Source organism: Mesoplodon bidens (assembly GCF_964165515.1).
Source record: "Mesoplodon bidens genome assembly, chromosome: 14".
In the NCBI taxonomy this organism is placed as follows: Eukaryota; Metazoa; Chordata; class Mammalia; order Artiodactyla; family Ziphiidae; genus Mesoplodon; species Mesoplodon bidens.
The window spans coordinates 14246596-14263995 of record NC_138170.1 but is presented as its reverse complement, the minus strand read 5'-3'; the positions used below and the strand labels follow the sequence as shown (position 1 = coordinate 14263995).

Genomic DNA, 17400 nt, shown 5'->3' with positions numbered 1-17400 from the left:
ACCTTGGATCAGCCACAGAGCTTCTCAGAGCTTCATCTGCTCAACCGTGAAACAAGGATGACGATCCCCACCTGCTTCAGGGAATGTCGTAAGAACAGATGAGACTGTGACCTCGAAGGGGCTTTGTTTCACACATAACATAGGATGAGCGTTGTAGGATCGCAGCATTTTAAAACTGGGAAAATATGTAATATTATTTCTCTCTGTGGCTATTTCTGTCTGTCACCTGCTGAGTGCCACCCCACCCCCAGGTTACCAGAGCCCAGGGTGATGCTCTCTGAACTGAGCTCCTTTGAAAAGTCCATGTGCAATGCCCTAGGCCAAGGTTTCTGGATACTAAATTCAATGAGTGGCAGCCTTTCCCAATTCACAGGGGGAAAATCAGTTAATTTTTTAGGACTATTAACTTCTGATCATGCTGGACTAGGTAATTTGGACTAAATTCCCAACTGAGGACAACTAAAAGCTGCTCAAAAAATATACTTTTTAAAGTTTGATTCAGGGGTATCAGGGAACAAACAAGGCAGTAAAAACATCACAGGGCCAAGATCTGGGAAAAGAAGGAAACCCAGAGATGTGTGCTGGCAGCTGGGGTTGCTTTCTCCCTAGGGGGTCTGCTGATCCCAGAAGATACTGCAAAGGTGCTGAGCAGAGCTGTTAACAGCCTCTGGGACTAAGAAGGTCAAAACTAGGCCCACCAAGAGCAGGGGGTACCCGGCAAATCTTTCATGCTTTGGGTTGGGACCCCAGAGGGTTTCACCCCCAGAATATGAATGAACTAGAAATAGACAAGTGCTCCGAGGGACTGCAAATCATCTCAGTCCCTGAAAGTAAAGTAAAAAAACCTGGTTTGCAGGATCCCAAGGCATCTGCCCAAGGTCAACATAATCCTCATGGAGCAAGATAATTTCATTCTGTGCCTCAAATTATTTCTACAGGTTTTCATATAAAATGTGTGGCACTCCATTTTTGCCAAGTATGCGAGGAGACAAGACGATACTAACAAAAACCAAGAGAAACAACAGACACTGGAAACAGACTCACAGAAGGCTCCATATCAGGGAGTTATTGAACTTTAAAATAACCATACTTAGTTTGCTCAGATACATAAAAGATAAGATGGCAATTTTGATAGAGAACTAGAAATGATTTTTAATCATTTTCTAGTTCTATTTTTATCCCATCAATCTCATTCTTAAAATGCAGGGTGCTACAGTGCCCCACACAGGGCAACATGGAAAGCAAGCCAAGAATCCTCTGGGAAAAGCCCAAAAGAGGCGATTGTGCTACATTCAAGGATGCTGGTCTGAGAGTGTGCGTGCAATAGTGACAATACATTGTGTAGGCACCGTCTCAATTTCTAGTAGCAAATTTGTTGCTGGTTTGTAAGATGCAACTAAACATAGACACCCTCTGAAACTCAGCAGACTCTAATCTTGAAGGGCTTTGCTCCTTTGAACAGGGACCCATCTCCCTCTTCGCTTGTATCTGCCCAGACCCAGCTCTGCCCCTGGCCCAGAGCAGTCATGGCAAAAAAAAAAAAAAAAAAAAGCAGCATTTGAGTATTTGTTTTGTGCCAGGCCCCTGCCAAGGGATTTCCACACATTGTCACATTATTCACAACCCTAGGAGGCGGCTATGACTATTTTCCCCATTTTATAGGTGGAAAAACTGAGGTCTAGGGGGCCCATGGGTCATGTTCAAGGTGCCCTAGTTACGTTAGAGCCAGGTGTGAACCCAGGTCTGCCTGCTCTCAGTGTGGGCTCCACTCCCCACCTGCTGATTACTGGGGGGACCCCTGGATGCCTGTGGTCAGAGGAGGCCTTGGATTCTCCTCTCCACAAACACTCACTAAGCACCAGCCACATCCAGGGCCCTAGCCTTGGAGAGCTGAAAGATCCAAGGCCAAGACTTAGCCAAGTGAGAACATTTTAATGCATCCGAGGTCCTGTCCACCTCTTCTCCTCTCCCCTCCTCTTCCCCATTTCTGGAACTCAGGGTCCAGCACGCAGGGAGGGCACAGGGATGGACTAGAGGTGATGCCCAGTCACGGGCACAGGATAGAAGAGGTAAGGGCCACAGTGCAAAATCCTCTGTGGCCACCAGATCTCTCCTGGGAAAGCTGGGTGTTGACTGTCGAAGAAGCTACCTTCTGGGGAGCCGAGGGGGAGCCCCCGCTCCAGCCCACATCCCAGGTCCCTTCTTAGGGAGTCAATGCTCCCTAAGCCGAGGACAGCAGTGTGACTTCCAGCCCAAGGTGCAGACGGGGGCTCAGCCTTCCCACGGGCGTCCCACACCCCCTGGGGGCCAGACATCCAGGCCGGGGCCTGTGGGGGGTCCCACCCCCTGAGCAGTGGAGGGCTCAGGGGCCACGAGGCAGAGCCTGCAGCCGGCCCAGGCCCAGGCCATGGTGGCCCCTGGCCTGCTTGGTGGCTTTACCTGATTAGTGTAGTTGGGCAGGAGGGGTCCCCGTGGCCGACAGGTAGTGGCAAATGGTAAAGAGGGGACAAAGCGGGGAAAGGGCTTCCCTGGGGGGAGGAAGTGAGGGCTGGGGAGGGGATAGAGTGAAGTGGGGCAAGTGGGGGGTCAGAGGAGAGGGGGAAAGGGGGCAAGGAGCTTGGAGAGGTGTGCGAGGCAGGGGGAGGGGCAGATGGGACAGACTGGGGCTGGGCAGGGCCTCTGTCCTGCCCAAGGGGCTGAGGAGGAGGTTCCACTGGGTGGAGAACAGGCTCTTCCTGGAGCTAACATATTGCAGCAAGGAGGATGAGGGAGACACACCTGGAGGAACCTGCTGGCTCTGAGATTCAACAGAAGGTAAGTGTGTTTTTGAGCATGAATGAAGGGATCATGAGCAAAAGGGGTGCAAAGGGAGTAGCAAGATGGGCTCAGGTAACTGGAACTGGGGGACAATCCAGGCCTGGATGCCAGCCTGGGCTCTGGTGGCAAAAGCGACAGAAATCCTCTGGTCCAGGCCAAGTCAGCAGGGAAGGCAGGCAGCCCCATGCATCACCTTGCGGGCCATATCCCTGTAGCGGATTAAGAACAAACAGGGGAGGGGGAGGGGGAGGGGGAGGGGGAGGGGGAGGGAGTGGGGGGAGCTGAGCTCAGGCCTATCAGTCCCAGCCAAGTCCCAGAACCTTCCTGCCCTCCTGGGCCCTGGAGACCCCAGATCCCAAACCCTTCCCTTCCCTTCTCAGTCCCACCCTTGGCAGCAAGGAATTAAGCGGGGGGAAACTCACTCACTGGGGTCCTAGAGCTTCAGGGAGGTGACCCGGGGGATGTGGAAGGGCTGAGTGTCCTCAGAGCTGGTGGAGCTGCAGCATCACAGGGAATGAGTGAGTGAGGCCCCCAGGCCCAGGCCCTCAGCCCCGACACAGGAACAAGCCCAGAGCCCGGAGTTTCCTGCCTCAGAAGCTCTTCAGGGGTAGCAAGAGTGCCCAAAAGTTAGGTCTGGCTGATGTGTTGCAGCAAGCAGGATTCGGGGCAGACACATGGAAGAACTTTCTGGACCTGGAGCTCCTCAGATTGTGTGACTCTTCAGGGTTAGGCGTAAGCCTCCCCTGCCTGGAGGTCTCAAGACGGGGTGCAGCAGGGCCCCGGCCCAGCAGCTGGAAGGGCTCCTTCCTGGGCCCCTGGCAGCCTCCTCACCTGAGGCGTTTCCGGATGGGACGGAAGTATTTGGAGGTCTTGACAGCAAAGATGACGCTGGGGATCAGGAAGAAGGTGCACCAGCCCAGGCAGAACCAGAAGGCGTTCTGGAACAGAGCAGGGGAGGTCAGCGCACGGTGTCTGGGCAGTGGCGTTTTCCCACCCCACTCTGCACCCCCAGTCCCCCCGCTGGCTCAGTGTGGGGCACGGGGACGCATTCTCAGAGCTGAGGGAAAGGACGGGGGTGCAGGCCCGGGGCAGGGCCCCGCTCACGCTGCTCCTCCTATGGGGGCCTCCACGTCCACGAGCCCTGGTGGGCGGGGGGTCACTCACCCAGGGGTCAGCCACCATGTCACACAGGATCACACGGCCATTGTCCAGGGCTGTGGACAGGGGCTGGCAGGTGGCGATGCGCTGAGTCACCTGTGGTGTCAACGTGAGGCAGGTACATGCAGACACACCCAGACCCACAGGTGCTCAGAGGGAGGTTGCCAGGGACACAAACAGGCCCAGGGACGCAGTGGGGAGCCACTGCACGGCTGTACACAGACACACGGATGTGGCAACACAGAGAAGGGAGGACACACTCCATCAGCTCGTCACTCACCTCCTGCCTTTCCCACCCTGTTCACCAGCCTGGGTTAAGCCCCTACTGTGCGCCCAGAGCTGTTCTCTAAGTCACACTCTCACTGGGAGGCAACACGTGTGCACACACACACAATGCACTGCACACACGTACATACTCGCACACACATGTACAGACACACCCAGGGTTAAGCGAGACCCCTGCCGGTCCAGTGTGGGTGGTAGACAGCCCGGTCCACGCTCAGGCCTCAGAGAAGGGCTATGGCAGAGGTTGGGGGATGGGCAGAACCCAGCCAGCCAGATGCCAGGTTTGGGAGGCTGGGTTCAATCCTGCAGGCCTAGGGCACCCCCAGGGGCTCTCGGGGGGCAGAGGAGGTTGAACAGCTGGCACCGCTGGAAGCTTGCCTGAGGCCAGGAGGCTCTGAGCCCACACTCACCTCCTCTCTCACCCAGGCCACGTACTGGGAGAAGTAGCCCATCTCCCGGGTCAGGAAACACTCACTTTCCTGCAGGGAAGACAGGAGCCCTGGGCTGGTCGTAGTCTCAGGGCCAGCACCCCTGCCCCCCATGCCTGGCACCATCAGAACAGGCCAAGCTGGCTTTCCTGGGAGTCATGGTGAGGGGGCAGGGCTGGAGAATCCTGGGGTGGGAGCCCTGCGAGCCTTAACCCTTCAACTCACCTCTGACTCTGAAGCCCCACCCCCACCCCCGCCCCATCCTCCCACTCACATTCTTCAGGATGCGGGTGGCCCAGGTAGGCAGCTCCCCTTGCAGGTGAGTGACTCTGTCCAGGACATCTGAGGTCTCCAGCTGGGGGAGGGGAGAGGGGCTCAGTCAGGGGACAGCCGCTCGTTCACTCATCCATTCATTAACTCAACGTACGACACACAACATACTCACCTTGGGGTGGGCGGTGTTAGGCCCTAAGGACAGAGGCCACCTATGGTGGTCCTCAAGGAGCTGCCCACCCACCCTCATTTCTTCCCACCCCACCCTCAACTTCCAGTGCGCCTGGGCAGAGCAGGCGAGGCCCCAAGCCAGCTGGGCCCGCACCATCTTCCTCCCTCTGCTGCCCACCTGCTCCCCCCCCACACATCCACCCCCAGCAGCCACCTGGAGAAGTGGGGCGGAGGCGGCCAGGGCATGGACACTGAGGTTGAGCTGAGCCTGTGAAAAAGAGATCAGGGCTGGTCAGGGGAAGGAACTGGTAGGAGGGAGCGTTCCAGCATCCCTCTCCTCTTCCTTGCCCCCTGCCTGCATCTCCTCTCCAGGTCCCGGCCTCCCTGAGCCTCCAGACTTACCACAAGCCTCTGCTGGAGGAGGAGCTTCTCCTGATGGAGGTTTCTGAGCCCCTGGGCCTCCTTCTGCAGCTGCTGCCCCAGCACAGTATTGTCCTGAGGGGAGACAGATCAGAATGGCACTCTGCCCGGGCCGAGACAGGCTTTGGCGACACATCCTTCACCAAACCGTTCGACCAGACATACTGAAGGGATGTGGAAAGTGCTGGAATCAGAGGTTGGGCTCAGAGGCAGAAAGCTGAGGCCTCCTTAAGTTCCTTGGCCAGATCTGGGTTCGGGGGCCTGAGCCCAAGTTCCAAGTCCGGCCCTAGCTTGCTCTGAGCACCGTGGCGGGTAGGGGAGGGGTGTCTATGAGATGTCTTGAAGAGAACTTTTTTTTTTTTCTTTTTGCGGTATGCGGGCCTCTCACTGTTGTGGCCTCTCCCGTTGCGGAGCACAGGCTCCGGATGCGCAGGCCCAGCGGCCATGGCTCACGGGCCCAGCCGCTCCGCGGCATATGGGATCCTCCCAGACCGGGGCATGAACCCGTATCCCCTGCATCGGCAGGCGGACTCTCTCTATATTTATAAATACAAAGTGCTACTTTTCCCAGTACATTTTAAGCTAAGGCAACTATCATGATATCTGATCCATCGGGCTGTCCTCACAGCATCTGTCCCAGCAGATTCCACAAGCGGTGTGCACCTAGCAATGCTTGCCCAGCTGTGCAATGTCAGACCACATCTGACGTCATCTGATCTGAGGTGGGTGATAATCCACTTTAGAGATGAAGATGCCGAGGCCCAGAGGTGAGGAATGATTTGCCCAAGGCCACACACAGCCAGTTGGTGGTAGAGCTTGAGCCAGAACTGATGCTACAGAACCCTTCATCCCAGCCGGGGGTCCAGAGTCTCAGCCCTCGGTGGCAGGGGCCCTCAGTCCCCTCCCCAATCCAGGCACTCCCACCCCGTCCCCCCTCCCAGGCCTCTGGCTCCAGCCTGCCAAGTGGGGTCTCTGCTCCCTTCTCACTTGGGCCTGGGCCAGTCCCTCCAGCTCCTGGGCCAGCTTCTCCACGCTGATATTCACCACAGGCTTCTGAATCTGGAGACGGACAGGAGAGGCCAAGAGGGGATGAACCCCGGCTCCCCCAGCCCCAGAATTCCCAGTCTTCTCAAAAGCACCCACACCAGCTAAGTCTATTGTGACACATCAGTCACAGTGGGTCTGACCTGAAATTGTGAAACACATGAGACACTTTCCATTAGGAAAGAAAAAAAAATGAGGCGCCCTCTGGTGTAACCCAACGGAGAGGTGACGTCCCACCAGCATTCACCACAGCAGTGGGTTCAGGACCATGGACAGCAACACACGCTGTTGGGTGGAGGCACACTCATTCTCGCCCAGCCCATGTGCTGGCAGCTGGGGCACGTGGTCTGGAGACACCCCCAGCAGAAGAGGCCCCAGGGACACGTGGAGGAGTCCAGGGACAGTGGAAGGCCAAGACAAGGCGAGACAGCTCCCCGACCCCCAGCTCCTCTGCGGGCCCCTCCGCTCTGCCGTGGTCTGGCCCGAGGTGCCCACTGCTGACCTCAACAAGGAAGCCTGGGTAGTGGATGCTCTCGAGCCCACTGCTCTGCAGGGCCTCCAGGTCCTGGCGGGCGGCTGGGCTCAGCAGGTCCAGATTCTTCACGTCCACTCTGAGTTTCTGCAACTCCTGCTGCAGCTTGGCAGTGTACTGCGAGGGTGGGAGCAGGGGGGAGCGGTGCTCAGTGGCTGAGCCAGGACCCCAGAGTTGCTATCCTAGGTGAGGGGTCAGCAGGCCCTCAGCGCCCTCCTTCTGGATATCCAGGGCCCCTACCCTGGACACTCCCAGCCCCAGAGAGGCTCCCAGACCTCTGCTCCCCACCCACCCCCGACTCCACCTTACCCCCACCAAGACCCAGCTCTCCTCCAGCACCTATCTGTCTACCGGACAGCAGTACAGACCTTCCCAGGCCACCCAGAAGAAACATAGCTTCCCCGGCCCACCCTTATCACGTCACCTTGTGTTAAGGTCTTCACGGCACCTGATCTGGGTACTAGTTTACTGCCACCAGCTCCACAAGAATGGCACCTCACCTGCCCACTGTGTACCAAACCCTCAGCGTCTACAGCAGAGGCTCATACGTGGTGGGTGCCGTACAGGTTTGTTGAATGTGTAAAAATGAGTGAATGAATGAATGAGTGAATAGACACGATCACATTTCTAAGACAGAGCACAGTTTAAAGAGGGACTCGAGGGCTTCCCTGGTGGCGCAGCGGTGGAGAGTCTGCCTGCCGATGCGGGGGACACAGGTTTGTGCCCCGGTCCGGGAGGATCCCACGTGCCGCGGAGCAGCTGGGCCCGTGAGCCATGGCCGCTGAGCCTGCGCATGCGGAGCCTGTGCTCCACAACTGTGAGAGGCCCGCGTACCGCAAAAAAAAAAAAAAAAAAAAAAGGGACTCGACATTTTCCAACCGTTGCTGGGAGAGATTTAAAGGGCATGAAATTCAGCCTCATGTTTCACAGGTGAGAGGTTGAAGACAGGGAGGAACCTCAAAGCATGGAGCCCAGCTCAGCTCACCTCTCACCATCCCTCACACCGCCTTCCCCAGGGGGAGAAAAGGCCCATCCTCTCAGAGGCAGGGGTCTTGGACCAGCATTTCGGGCACCAGTAACACACAGGTAAAGGAGAGGTCTCAAGGCGGGCAGAGTCCTCCTGGTGCCGGGAAAGCACACCTGTCTTAATTATCTCTGCATCATCAGCTCACTATTATCTCCTTCGAGGACAAGTTCTCCTAAGGTCACATTTGGTTTGTTGCCAGATGGCCCCCAAGGACTGACCAGTCCCTCTGGACCTGAAGCCCTATCTGTCCAGACTCTTCTGTGACCTGGACCCCTCCCTTCCCTGGACCAGGGCTGAGAGCCCTCCCCTTTCAGCCAGCAGAGCACAGGGCCCCCTCCTACAGCCCTCCGTGGCCAGCCTTTACCCCGTGGCCTTGCACCAGGACAGTGCCGGCTCAGTGGACCTCTCCTCTGATTAGAGACGCTGAAAGAGGAGATGGCTACGGCATTAAGGAAACTGCCCCAGGTTATAGTTTAAGGCGTGGAGTTGGGACTGAAATCTGGACCACGTGGCTAGGCTACCCTGCGGACTAGGGGCAGGTGGTGGGTTCAAGAGGAGTTGGAAGGTTTCCGGAGACAAGGCAGAATTAGGAGTTAGCAGTTTAGGAGGGGTCGGGGGAGAAGCACGTGGGAGAAATGTGGTTTTCCCAGAATATGCTTGGGAAGGGCTCCTGGGGGACCCTGGGAGCCAAGGCAGCTCTCCTCCCACCTCATTTAGGCGTGAAGACAGGAAAGGAGGGGGTGTTTTACAGCTTCTGTGCACCCTTAGGAGAACCACGTTCTCAAAGTACGTCTCCTCTCATGAAGGAGCACTTCCTTTTCTTTGTTCTAGAACTGTCTCTTGCCAGTGTGAATAAATCTCTCCAGTTCTACATTGCAAGTTCTGGCAAAGTCCAGTGGTTAGGGAACAGGCTGTGGGGAGCCCTTCTCCAGTGGCACCCAGCTTCATCACCGTCGTTTTTACTGTCACACTCCCTCGCCAACCACCCCCCACCCCACTCCCAACTGGAGCATCCAAACCAATGCCTGTCCTCAGTCAGGACACACACCCTAGTCCTCTCACTCACTGTCACCACCCTGTCCGGCCTCAACCTCACCTGTGTTCAGTTTTTCCGGGAGCACAGTGCTCAGGGCTGGTCCGAGCCTCCAGGCATGCATGCACTCACCCACACACTCTGGAAGCTGCCCTGGGCTCTAGCCCCAGGCAAGGTCCTGAGCTTGCACCTGGGTTCTCTGCCCCTGAGGCACCTCAACTGCTCTTGCAGACTTCTCGGGTTCAAGGAGATGGTCCCTCAACAAGGCAAGATCAGAAGAGGGGGGATCTGCAGGAGGGGTCCCCACTGTGTTCCAGAAGTTTCTCTCACCTGGCTGATATCCAGGTGTTTCTCCAGGTCATAGGAGTCATTGAGCTGCAGGACCGTCCAGAGCGCAGCCCCTTGCTTGCACTGCCTGGGGAGGAACGACACGCATCAGAGGTGAGAGGAGGGAGGGCAGGTGGGGGCTGACGTCATCCTAATGGGATGCCCACCTCAGCCCCTCCTCACACCCCGTCCCCCAGCCCAGTCTTCCCGCTCACTGATAGGCCAGGAGGACGCTGAGGTTCTTCTTCAGGCCAAGAAGTTGGGACAAGTTCATGCGTGACGGCAAGTTCCCCGGCGTGTCTGCAAACTGGGGAAGGAACACAGAGGAACGGGCCTGGAGCAGGGAGTGGGGGGCAAGGCCACCCAGCTTCCCAGGGCCTAGTCCCACGCCGCCCTGGCACAGCAGAGACCACAACCCTGTGACTCCAGCCCACACCTGCCTCTCACTCAGATCACTCCTGGGCCCTAAATCCTGGCAGGGACCCTCCCCGTGACTCTCCAGGAGGGTGGCCAGCCTGGTCTTCAGCAGAGGACCCAGGCCAGCATCTCGGCTCACCTGCTCAATGCAACAGAAAACAAGGATCCCCAACTCCCAGACTCAGTGTTAGGAGGGCGGAGGGCCTCAGGTCTGGGCGCCATCCTTCGAGGTCCCTGCCTGGGGCCTGGGCAGCCTTCCGGGGACTCACCGGCTCTCTTCTCTCACTGGGGGTTTTCCATCTCTTTCCTTGGCCATCTCCATCATTCCTCCTGTCTCTCTCTCTCCCTTCTAACCCCTCGGGCTCCTACGTCCCTCTAAACCTCCTGCTCTGCCCACAGCTCTCTCCACGTCCCCCTGGGTCCCAGAGCGGGGCAGGCCCACCTCATATAGCTCCCCGCTCTCCCAGCTCCGGCACACCAGGGTCTGCACGTTGCCACCCAGCAGGAAGGTGGCGAAGACGAGGAGGATGAGGGGCGCGGCGAAGAGGAAGCTGAAGCCCACACCCCTGGGGAAGGCAGAGGAACAAGGTTGAGACAGGAGGGAGGATGCCCTGCACCATGCCCTCCATCCCCATCTCCATCCCGGGGCCAGCATGGTCAGTGAGTCAGCCCCGGGGCAGAGCCCTTCGGGGAGAGGAGCCGGAGGAGTCAGCCTCCAGGGCAGGAGAGAGGACTCAGAACTGCTCACCGTCCCCACCTCATCCTCCCCCATCCCCACCCTACCGCTGCTGCCCTGGCTGGCCCTGGCAGCCTAGAGGAGAGCACAGCTGTTTTGCTCAAAGAGCCAGGGCTGCCGGCCTCTGGGCCGAGGACACATGGAGGTGACCAGCTCCAGAGCTCGGCCTCAACAGGGCCACCTGGCATGGCCAGCCATGACCCACCAGCAGAGGCAGCAACCTACAGCATCTGAATAGGACCTGTGCCACTGACCAAGGCTTCTTTGTGAGACAGGCATGGCCCCGTGCCAGGATTTGAGGCTTGGAGAGTGAAACATGGGCTGGATTTCACTCTCCCCTTTGGCCAGGCACCTTTATACAGTGACCCTCCTGCACAACTGAATGTGGCAGCCCTGGCCTTAGAGACTATCTAGTTCACGGCTGGCAAACAGACTCTACCTCTGGTGCCACCTCCGAATGGTAGTGCTGCCTGGACACTGGGTTAAGCAGGATTCTGAGGCTGTATCTGGGCTCAGAGAGAAAAGGTGCCCATTAATTATTAAAGTTGCCACTGGTGTGGGAAGGGGAAGTGCTTCTTATTTGCATTCCTGCTCTAGGCCAACCCTTTTATACAAACGAGGACACTGAGGCCCAACTGGGTTATCATTTGCCCAGGGCCACCCAGCAAGTCAGCCCAGAGCCAGACCACAGCTCAGTCTCTTGATCCCCAGGACTCGCTCCGGCAGCTACACCAGAAGCTGTCCATGGGCATGAGAGGAATGTGCCAGCCCGGGGGTGGGGGGAGAGACCCTCCTCCTCTCCCCAGCCCTTCTTACACCATGAGGAAGCGGGTTCCAGCCTTGCCCTTGGCTTCCGAGTGGCTGGGGTCTTCCCCGTTACAGAGCCCCCAGATGCCCAGGTTGAGGCCCAGCAGGTTACAGACCACCACAAGCAGGACCACGGAGCACAGCACGCAGCCCACAATCCACCTGCCACAGAGAAGCTGGGACGTCACGGAAAGGGCAGCAGTGGGCACAAGAGGGGCTGGTGGAGGACCTAGTGGCTGGGTGGGGCCACTACCCCAAGGCTGAGGCTTTAGAAGTGTGACTTCCTATAGGGTTCCCAGGCTCAGATCCCCAGGGCACACAGCCAAGGTGGGGACACGGAGGCCCAATGAGAGAGGGGTCTTGGCTTAAATGGAGGCGGAGACTTAGTATAAGGAGGGTTGATGAGGGCTGGAAGTTGGTTCCAGGGTGGCTGAGAAGCGGAGCTGCCCGTTCCACCCCCCTCCACGGGTTCCCAGGCACCTGTATTTCTCGTATCTCTGCATCTCCTTCAGGTAGGGGCGGCTGCTCTGTTCCATCTCCTCCAGTGCTTGGCTCCAGCGAGAAGCCGCCTCCCAGCCTGGGAATGCTTCGACCAGTGTCCTCAGCTCTCTAGGCTGCTGGGCCACCACCTTCTTCAGCTCTGCCCAAAGCAGCAGGGGCTTATGGGATGGGGAAGACCCCCAGGGGCCCAGGGAGGAGATGGATGCACAGGAAGAACATCTGGGATGCACAGAGATGGTTTACTCTCCGTCCAGGCCCAGCCAAGAGGACAGCCTTCACCTCCCCCACCCCACGACCCCACTCGTCTCTCAAGAAGCCTCGTTGGTAGGGGTGGGTTGGGGGGCATCCTAGGCAGCCAGCCTGGCCCCTGGGCAGGGCCTCACCTCTGATCACGTCGGCCGTCTGCAAGGTAGCCAGAGCTGGGAGGGCGTTGAAGGTACTGTTCTCCTGCCGGAACCAAATGCAGCTGTGCCTCCTGCTCTCCGCCCGGGTGTCCTAGCTTGGGGGACCCCTGCATCGCCAGGTCCAGTGGGAGAGCATCCCCCCTCGGTGCTCCCAGCCCAGGAAATCAGGAAACAGGCTTCCCTTTGCTCTCTTGGTCAGTGCCTTCTTCTCCCCTCCCTCGGCCTAGCCTGACTCAACTCCCCCAAACATTGCTCCTTTCTGTCCCCACCCCTCTTGCTTAGACTACTGCAGTAGACTCCTAGCCATCCTCTTATCTCTCCCAGCCACTCTGCACAGGACCACCAGGTCTATTTCCCTGAAGCCCAGCTCCAGTCTATTCTTCCAGCCTCAGGCCCCATTTCCCTGCTCCTGGAACATTCTGCTCTAGTTACCCAGCACGACTGACTCACCGTTTCCCCAACCCCGGCATTTTCCAGGCCCTGGGTCACAGGTGCTGACTCATGCTACACCTTTCCCCTCAGCCCGTCTCCACCCAGGAGAGCCCGCTTGTCGTCTGGGGCTCAGCTTGCATGCTCGCTCCTTGGCCAACCCCAGACCCCACCCCCTGAGGGTCCTAGCTCTTCCTTCTGAGCTCCAGGCCTGCCTCCCCGACCAGACCCCGTGCACACAAGGACCAGCATCGTGAGCCTCCAGCCCAGGGTGCCACGTGGTAGGCGAGGCCCTGATGTGACCCAAGTCTTAGGTTCAACTGGGTTCCCACCCCAAAAGAGAAAAACGGAGGCCCCTCACATCAGAGTTCCCAGCCAGGTTGCAAAGAAGTCGGGTAGACTGGGGCAGGCACTCACCTCCTGCACCATGCTGGCGAAGTTGGCCTCTGGGACACCCTTCAGCCGATGCAGGACATCATCCACAGAGGGCACCTGAAATGGTTTGAGGGGGTTGTTATGACAAAGTCCACGGAGAGGCCTGGGAGGGGTCCTTGGGGAAAGGATGGGGGCAGAGGTCTCTGAATACTCAGTGTCCTCGTGTGCAAGATGGGCACCACCACAGCCCCGAAGGCCCTGGCTGGCAGTGAGAGCTCAAGAAGCGAAGTCACATGAGGCTCACGGCACAGTGCGTGGCCCAGGGAAGCTCTCACCCCACTGCCAGGCTGACCATCATTAACCCTGGGTGCGTGGAGAGGGGAGGGGCAGCCCAGGGAAAGGGATCAGGAGTCCACTTCAGGAAACACCCAGAACAGAGGCTGCCCAGGGATTCCTGGAGCAGTGGGCAGAGCAGCCCCCTTCGCCCCAGGGGCCTCAGTCCTGGGCCTGCACCTGGCTGAAGTCGGCTCCCAGCTCCAAGGCGTGGGCTCTGTCCAGGGCCCCTGCACAGCCCCGGCAGCCAGGCTCCTGCAGCAGGGCCAGGAGGCGCTCCCGGTGCCCCTGGACAGCCGGCGCCAGGGGCTGCTGCCCCTCCTGAAGTTCCACGGAGGTGGCGTTCAGGGATTGGAGGTGGTCCACGGCGACCTGCAGGGCTGCGAGACCCACATTTGGACTGACTGGTCTCCAATGCTACAGCATCCTTGGAGATCTTGCAGGAGGCAGAACATCTTTCCCTCCCAAACCCAAGGGACTGGTGATCCTTAATCTCTGTAGTTATAATGGAAACTGCCCTGGGGCACGTTAAGCCAGGAGTGGGCAAAGGTGCCAGAAGGGATCCTAGGATAAAGCAGTGAGAAAGTCAGGGGTGGGGACCGCTGACTTAGTGTAAGAAATGCAGGGCTGGGCGAGGGCAGGGCCTGCCCCCCAGCGACACTCACCCTGGCCCAGGCTGAGCACGGAGGCCAGGACCTCATACACAGTGCTCTTGAGCTGCGTGTGGATCGTGTTCCCAATGCTCCTGTGGACACCTGGAGAGCACAGGGCAGTCTGCAGGGCTGGCCCCCAGGAGACTAGGGGCCTCCCCACCCAACCATCCTCCTCCCCTGGGTTCCGGAGGGTGGTCTTGCGGCAGAGTGGCTGCCGTGCCCCCCAGCTGGACCCTCTCCCCGCCTCTGCGAGGGTGTTCCCAGGTGGAGCCCGGGATGAGGGGATGAGAGGCCTCCCCAAGGCAGGCCTGAGCTGGAACCCTCACCATCCAGTTCCTCCAAGACTTGCTCCTGAGGAAGGGAGAACTGCTGTGCCACGGCCTGCAGCTCCTAGGCAAACACAGGGCCGTGAGGCTGCTCCTTCCTGTCACTGGACACCCCAGCTCCCGTCCCTTCCCCAGCCCTTATTCCCTACTACCCGCCACAGCTGGGCGTCTGTCCTGAGAATACGGTGGGTGCCGTCGTGGATTACAGTGACTCTCCAGCAGGGGGCAGTCAGGTGCGTGCTGGAAGGGGCACCCTCTCTAATTCGCAGGCTACGCACGAATTTGCAGGACCTACCCTGCTCTGTCCCGCCCATGGCTGGCGCTCATGGGGGCACGTGCGGGGTTACTCGGTGCTCACCTGGGGGACATCGGAGACCAGGCCCCGGAGGCTGAGCAGAGTCTCCGGCAGGGCCTCGGCACTGGGGCCCATCTGCTCATGCGTGCGCTGGTTGGTGACAAAGGCAATGACCACGCCGATCCTGCAGGGATGGGGGAAGAGGAAGGGGCTGGCTGGATGCCCGTGGGCACCTTGGGCCTCGGCCCACGCCTCCCGCCTGACCTGGGCGCCCCTCACAGCAGCACGAGGGTGGTCAGCAGCAGGAAGGCCACGAGGGTGCCTCGCTCGCAGGCCGCCGTCTTGTGCTCCGTCTTCACTCGGCCCCCACAGCACCGGCGGCGGCGGCAGCAGCAAAAGCAGAGCCCAGCGGCGGGCACCACCAGGAGGTAGAGGCCGGTGAGCACGGCACACAGCACGTAGCCTGCCTCGTACCGCACCACCTGGGCAGGGCAGCAAGGCATGAGGACTGTCCTGAGCCTGCCATCCCAGCCGTCTCCCGCCTGACTCCGGGGGGAAACCCGAGGGGAGGGAGGCACGCTCGGGGGCGGGGGCACTATGCACACATCTCGCATCTCCTTTAACTCTTGTGAGGGGCACCGGGTCCTTAGTGTTATTTACCATCCTACAAACAAGGGAACTGAAGTCCAGGGAGGCTATAGGGCTCCCTGCAAACCCCACAGCCGCTCCGTGGTCAGAAATCAGGTGCGCGGACTGCAGTGCTCACGGAGAAGGGGAAGGGATGCCAGAAAACCCCACCCTGGGGCACACCCAGCAAGGCGGGCTGAGCCGACGAGGCCCTTCTCAGGCTCACCGATGAACACCCTCCCCTCCCCCGGCAAAGCCCCCAGCCGCTCACCTCATCCGCCTTCACGGAGGATGGCTCATTCAGCAAGGCCTTTATCAGCTCTAGGAAAAGAGTCAAGCTGGGTCTGGGGGCAGCGACTGCCCTGCCCCTGAGTCCACCCCCAATGCCAGGCAAAGGTGGGCTCTCCGAAGGGGGTCCTCCCACCACCTGGGCACCCTCGGAGAAGGCTGCGTCACCACAGCCCGGAGCCCTCGTGCCTCAGCCGGGCTACAGGAGGCTGTGTCTGCAGGGAGGCCTGGCTCACCCCGCCTCCTGCGCCCCCCAGGTAGGCCCTGCAGCGGGGAAGCCGGCAGCCCGGTTAAAAGCAGAGAAGGGGCCTGGCCTAGCAGCAGCTCTTCCCTTAAGAGGCAGGGGACAGGCTGGGAGCTGTCCTGCTGGCCACCCTGGTCCTCACAACCTCCACGGCGCCACCAGACCCAGAGAAAAAGCTCAACCGCCTCTTGGAGAGCTTAGACTGTAACTTCCTCTACCTTAGGACAGAGAAACCGCGGCTGCGAGCGGGAAAGGGGCTTGTGCAAGGTCACACAGGAAGGTGATGCCCTGGGTGCCCGGGCCTTCTGGGGAGGAAGATGGGGCTGGGGAGTGCTGGGGACCCTGCCCTCCAAGTGCCTGCCGACGGTGGGTGCGCCCCTCGGTGGAGAGAAGATTAGGGTGCACAGGGGGGACCCAATACCCGCCGAGGCCCGCCCGGGGGAGGAGCGCACTCACCGGCGGGGAAGGAGTTGAGCTGCACCACGGAGAGGAAGCGGCGCACGGTGCCGTAGAGGGGGTCCAGGGGCCCCGGCGCGCGGACGCGAGGGGCCAGCCAGCGGGTCTTGGCCGCCGGGGCGAACGCCAGGCGCTCCGCCGGGCCGAGGGCCCCGCAGTCCGCCGCGCCCGCCCGCCGCAGGGCCAGGGCCAAGGCCAGCCCCAGGCCCAGCAGGGCCGCCAGGAGGCCGGGCGCACGCACCATGGGGTCGGCCGGTGGGCTGCGGGCCGGGCGGACGGGGCTCAGGCGGCCGAGAGTGCGGGCCGCGCACGGGGCAGGCCGTGCATCCTTCACCAGCCTCCGTCCCGCTGCTCTCGAAACCGGCCCGACAGGTTTGGGCTACCTGGGCACCCGCCCGGAGCGCGGCCGGGGCAGGGGCGGAGGCCTGGGCTGGGGGTGGGGTTTGCGGGGTGGGGGGCAGGGCCTGGTCCAGACCCGCTCCCAGCGGCCTGGGGTGGGAGCCTGGGCGCCCTCTCCCCTCCCCAGATGCTCCTGGGAGGGCTGCCTCCGGAGCTGGGTGGGGAAGGCACCTCAGTACCTCTGGGTTATCTAGGATAGCCCAATTTCAACTATTACATCCTGCGCCCAGACGCAGCCGCCAAATCTGGGGCCTGGGAAAACAACCACCCCGTGAAGGTCTGGCCCACAGTGCGGCAAGACCAGCCACCGGGCCCAGGAACCAGGCTCCTCCCCCAGCTTCCTCTGGGGCCTGCTCTGTTTCCTCGGGTCATGCCTGCGCCCGTGCCAGGTCATTCTGGAGCACAGAGGCCACAGGGCTTTGTCCAGAGCCGCTCTCTGAGGGGCCACTGAGACGGGCACAATCCTTTGGGAGAGTGAATCCCAGCAAAGCTGTGCCCAGCAATGTCCCATCCAGTCATCAGCTGAAAGAACTATCAGGAATATGCCCAGAGATGAAGTGAGAGAGAGGCATGGACATATATACACTACCAAACG

The 17400-nt window shown here is 59.9% G+C and overlaps 1 protein-coding gene across 1 annotated transcript; it reads right to left on the bottom strand.

The window, feature by feature from the left end:
• Positions 1-1926: 1926 nt before the first annotated feature.
• PROM2 (prominin 2) lies at positions 1927-16767 on the bottom strand. The gene is made up of 24 exons (XM_081254575.1): positions 16407-16767; positions 15690-15739; positions 15071-15273; positions 14855-14975; positions 14497-14560; positions 14183-14272; positions 13698-13897; positions 13227-13301; positions 12360-12423; positions 11956-12115; positions 11485-11637; positions 10375-10498; positions 9731-9822; positions 9519-9603; positions 7099-7245; positions 6540-6611; positions 5535-5627; positions 5347-5400; positions 4963-5043; positions 4671-4739; positions 3982-4071; positions 3649-3755; positions 3240-3314; positions 1927-3026 (listed from the first exon to the last, which is right to left on the bottom strand). The coding sequence occupies exons 1-23, from the start codon at positions 16648-16650 to the stop codon at positions 3251-3253; spliced, it is 2502 nt and encodes an 833-aa protein (XP_081110701.1). The 5' UTR covers positions 16651-16767; the 3' UTR covers positions 1927-3026; positions 3240-3250.
• Positions 16768-17400: the final 633 nt, after the last annotated feature.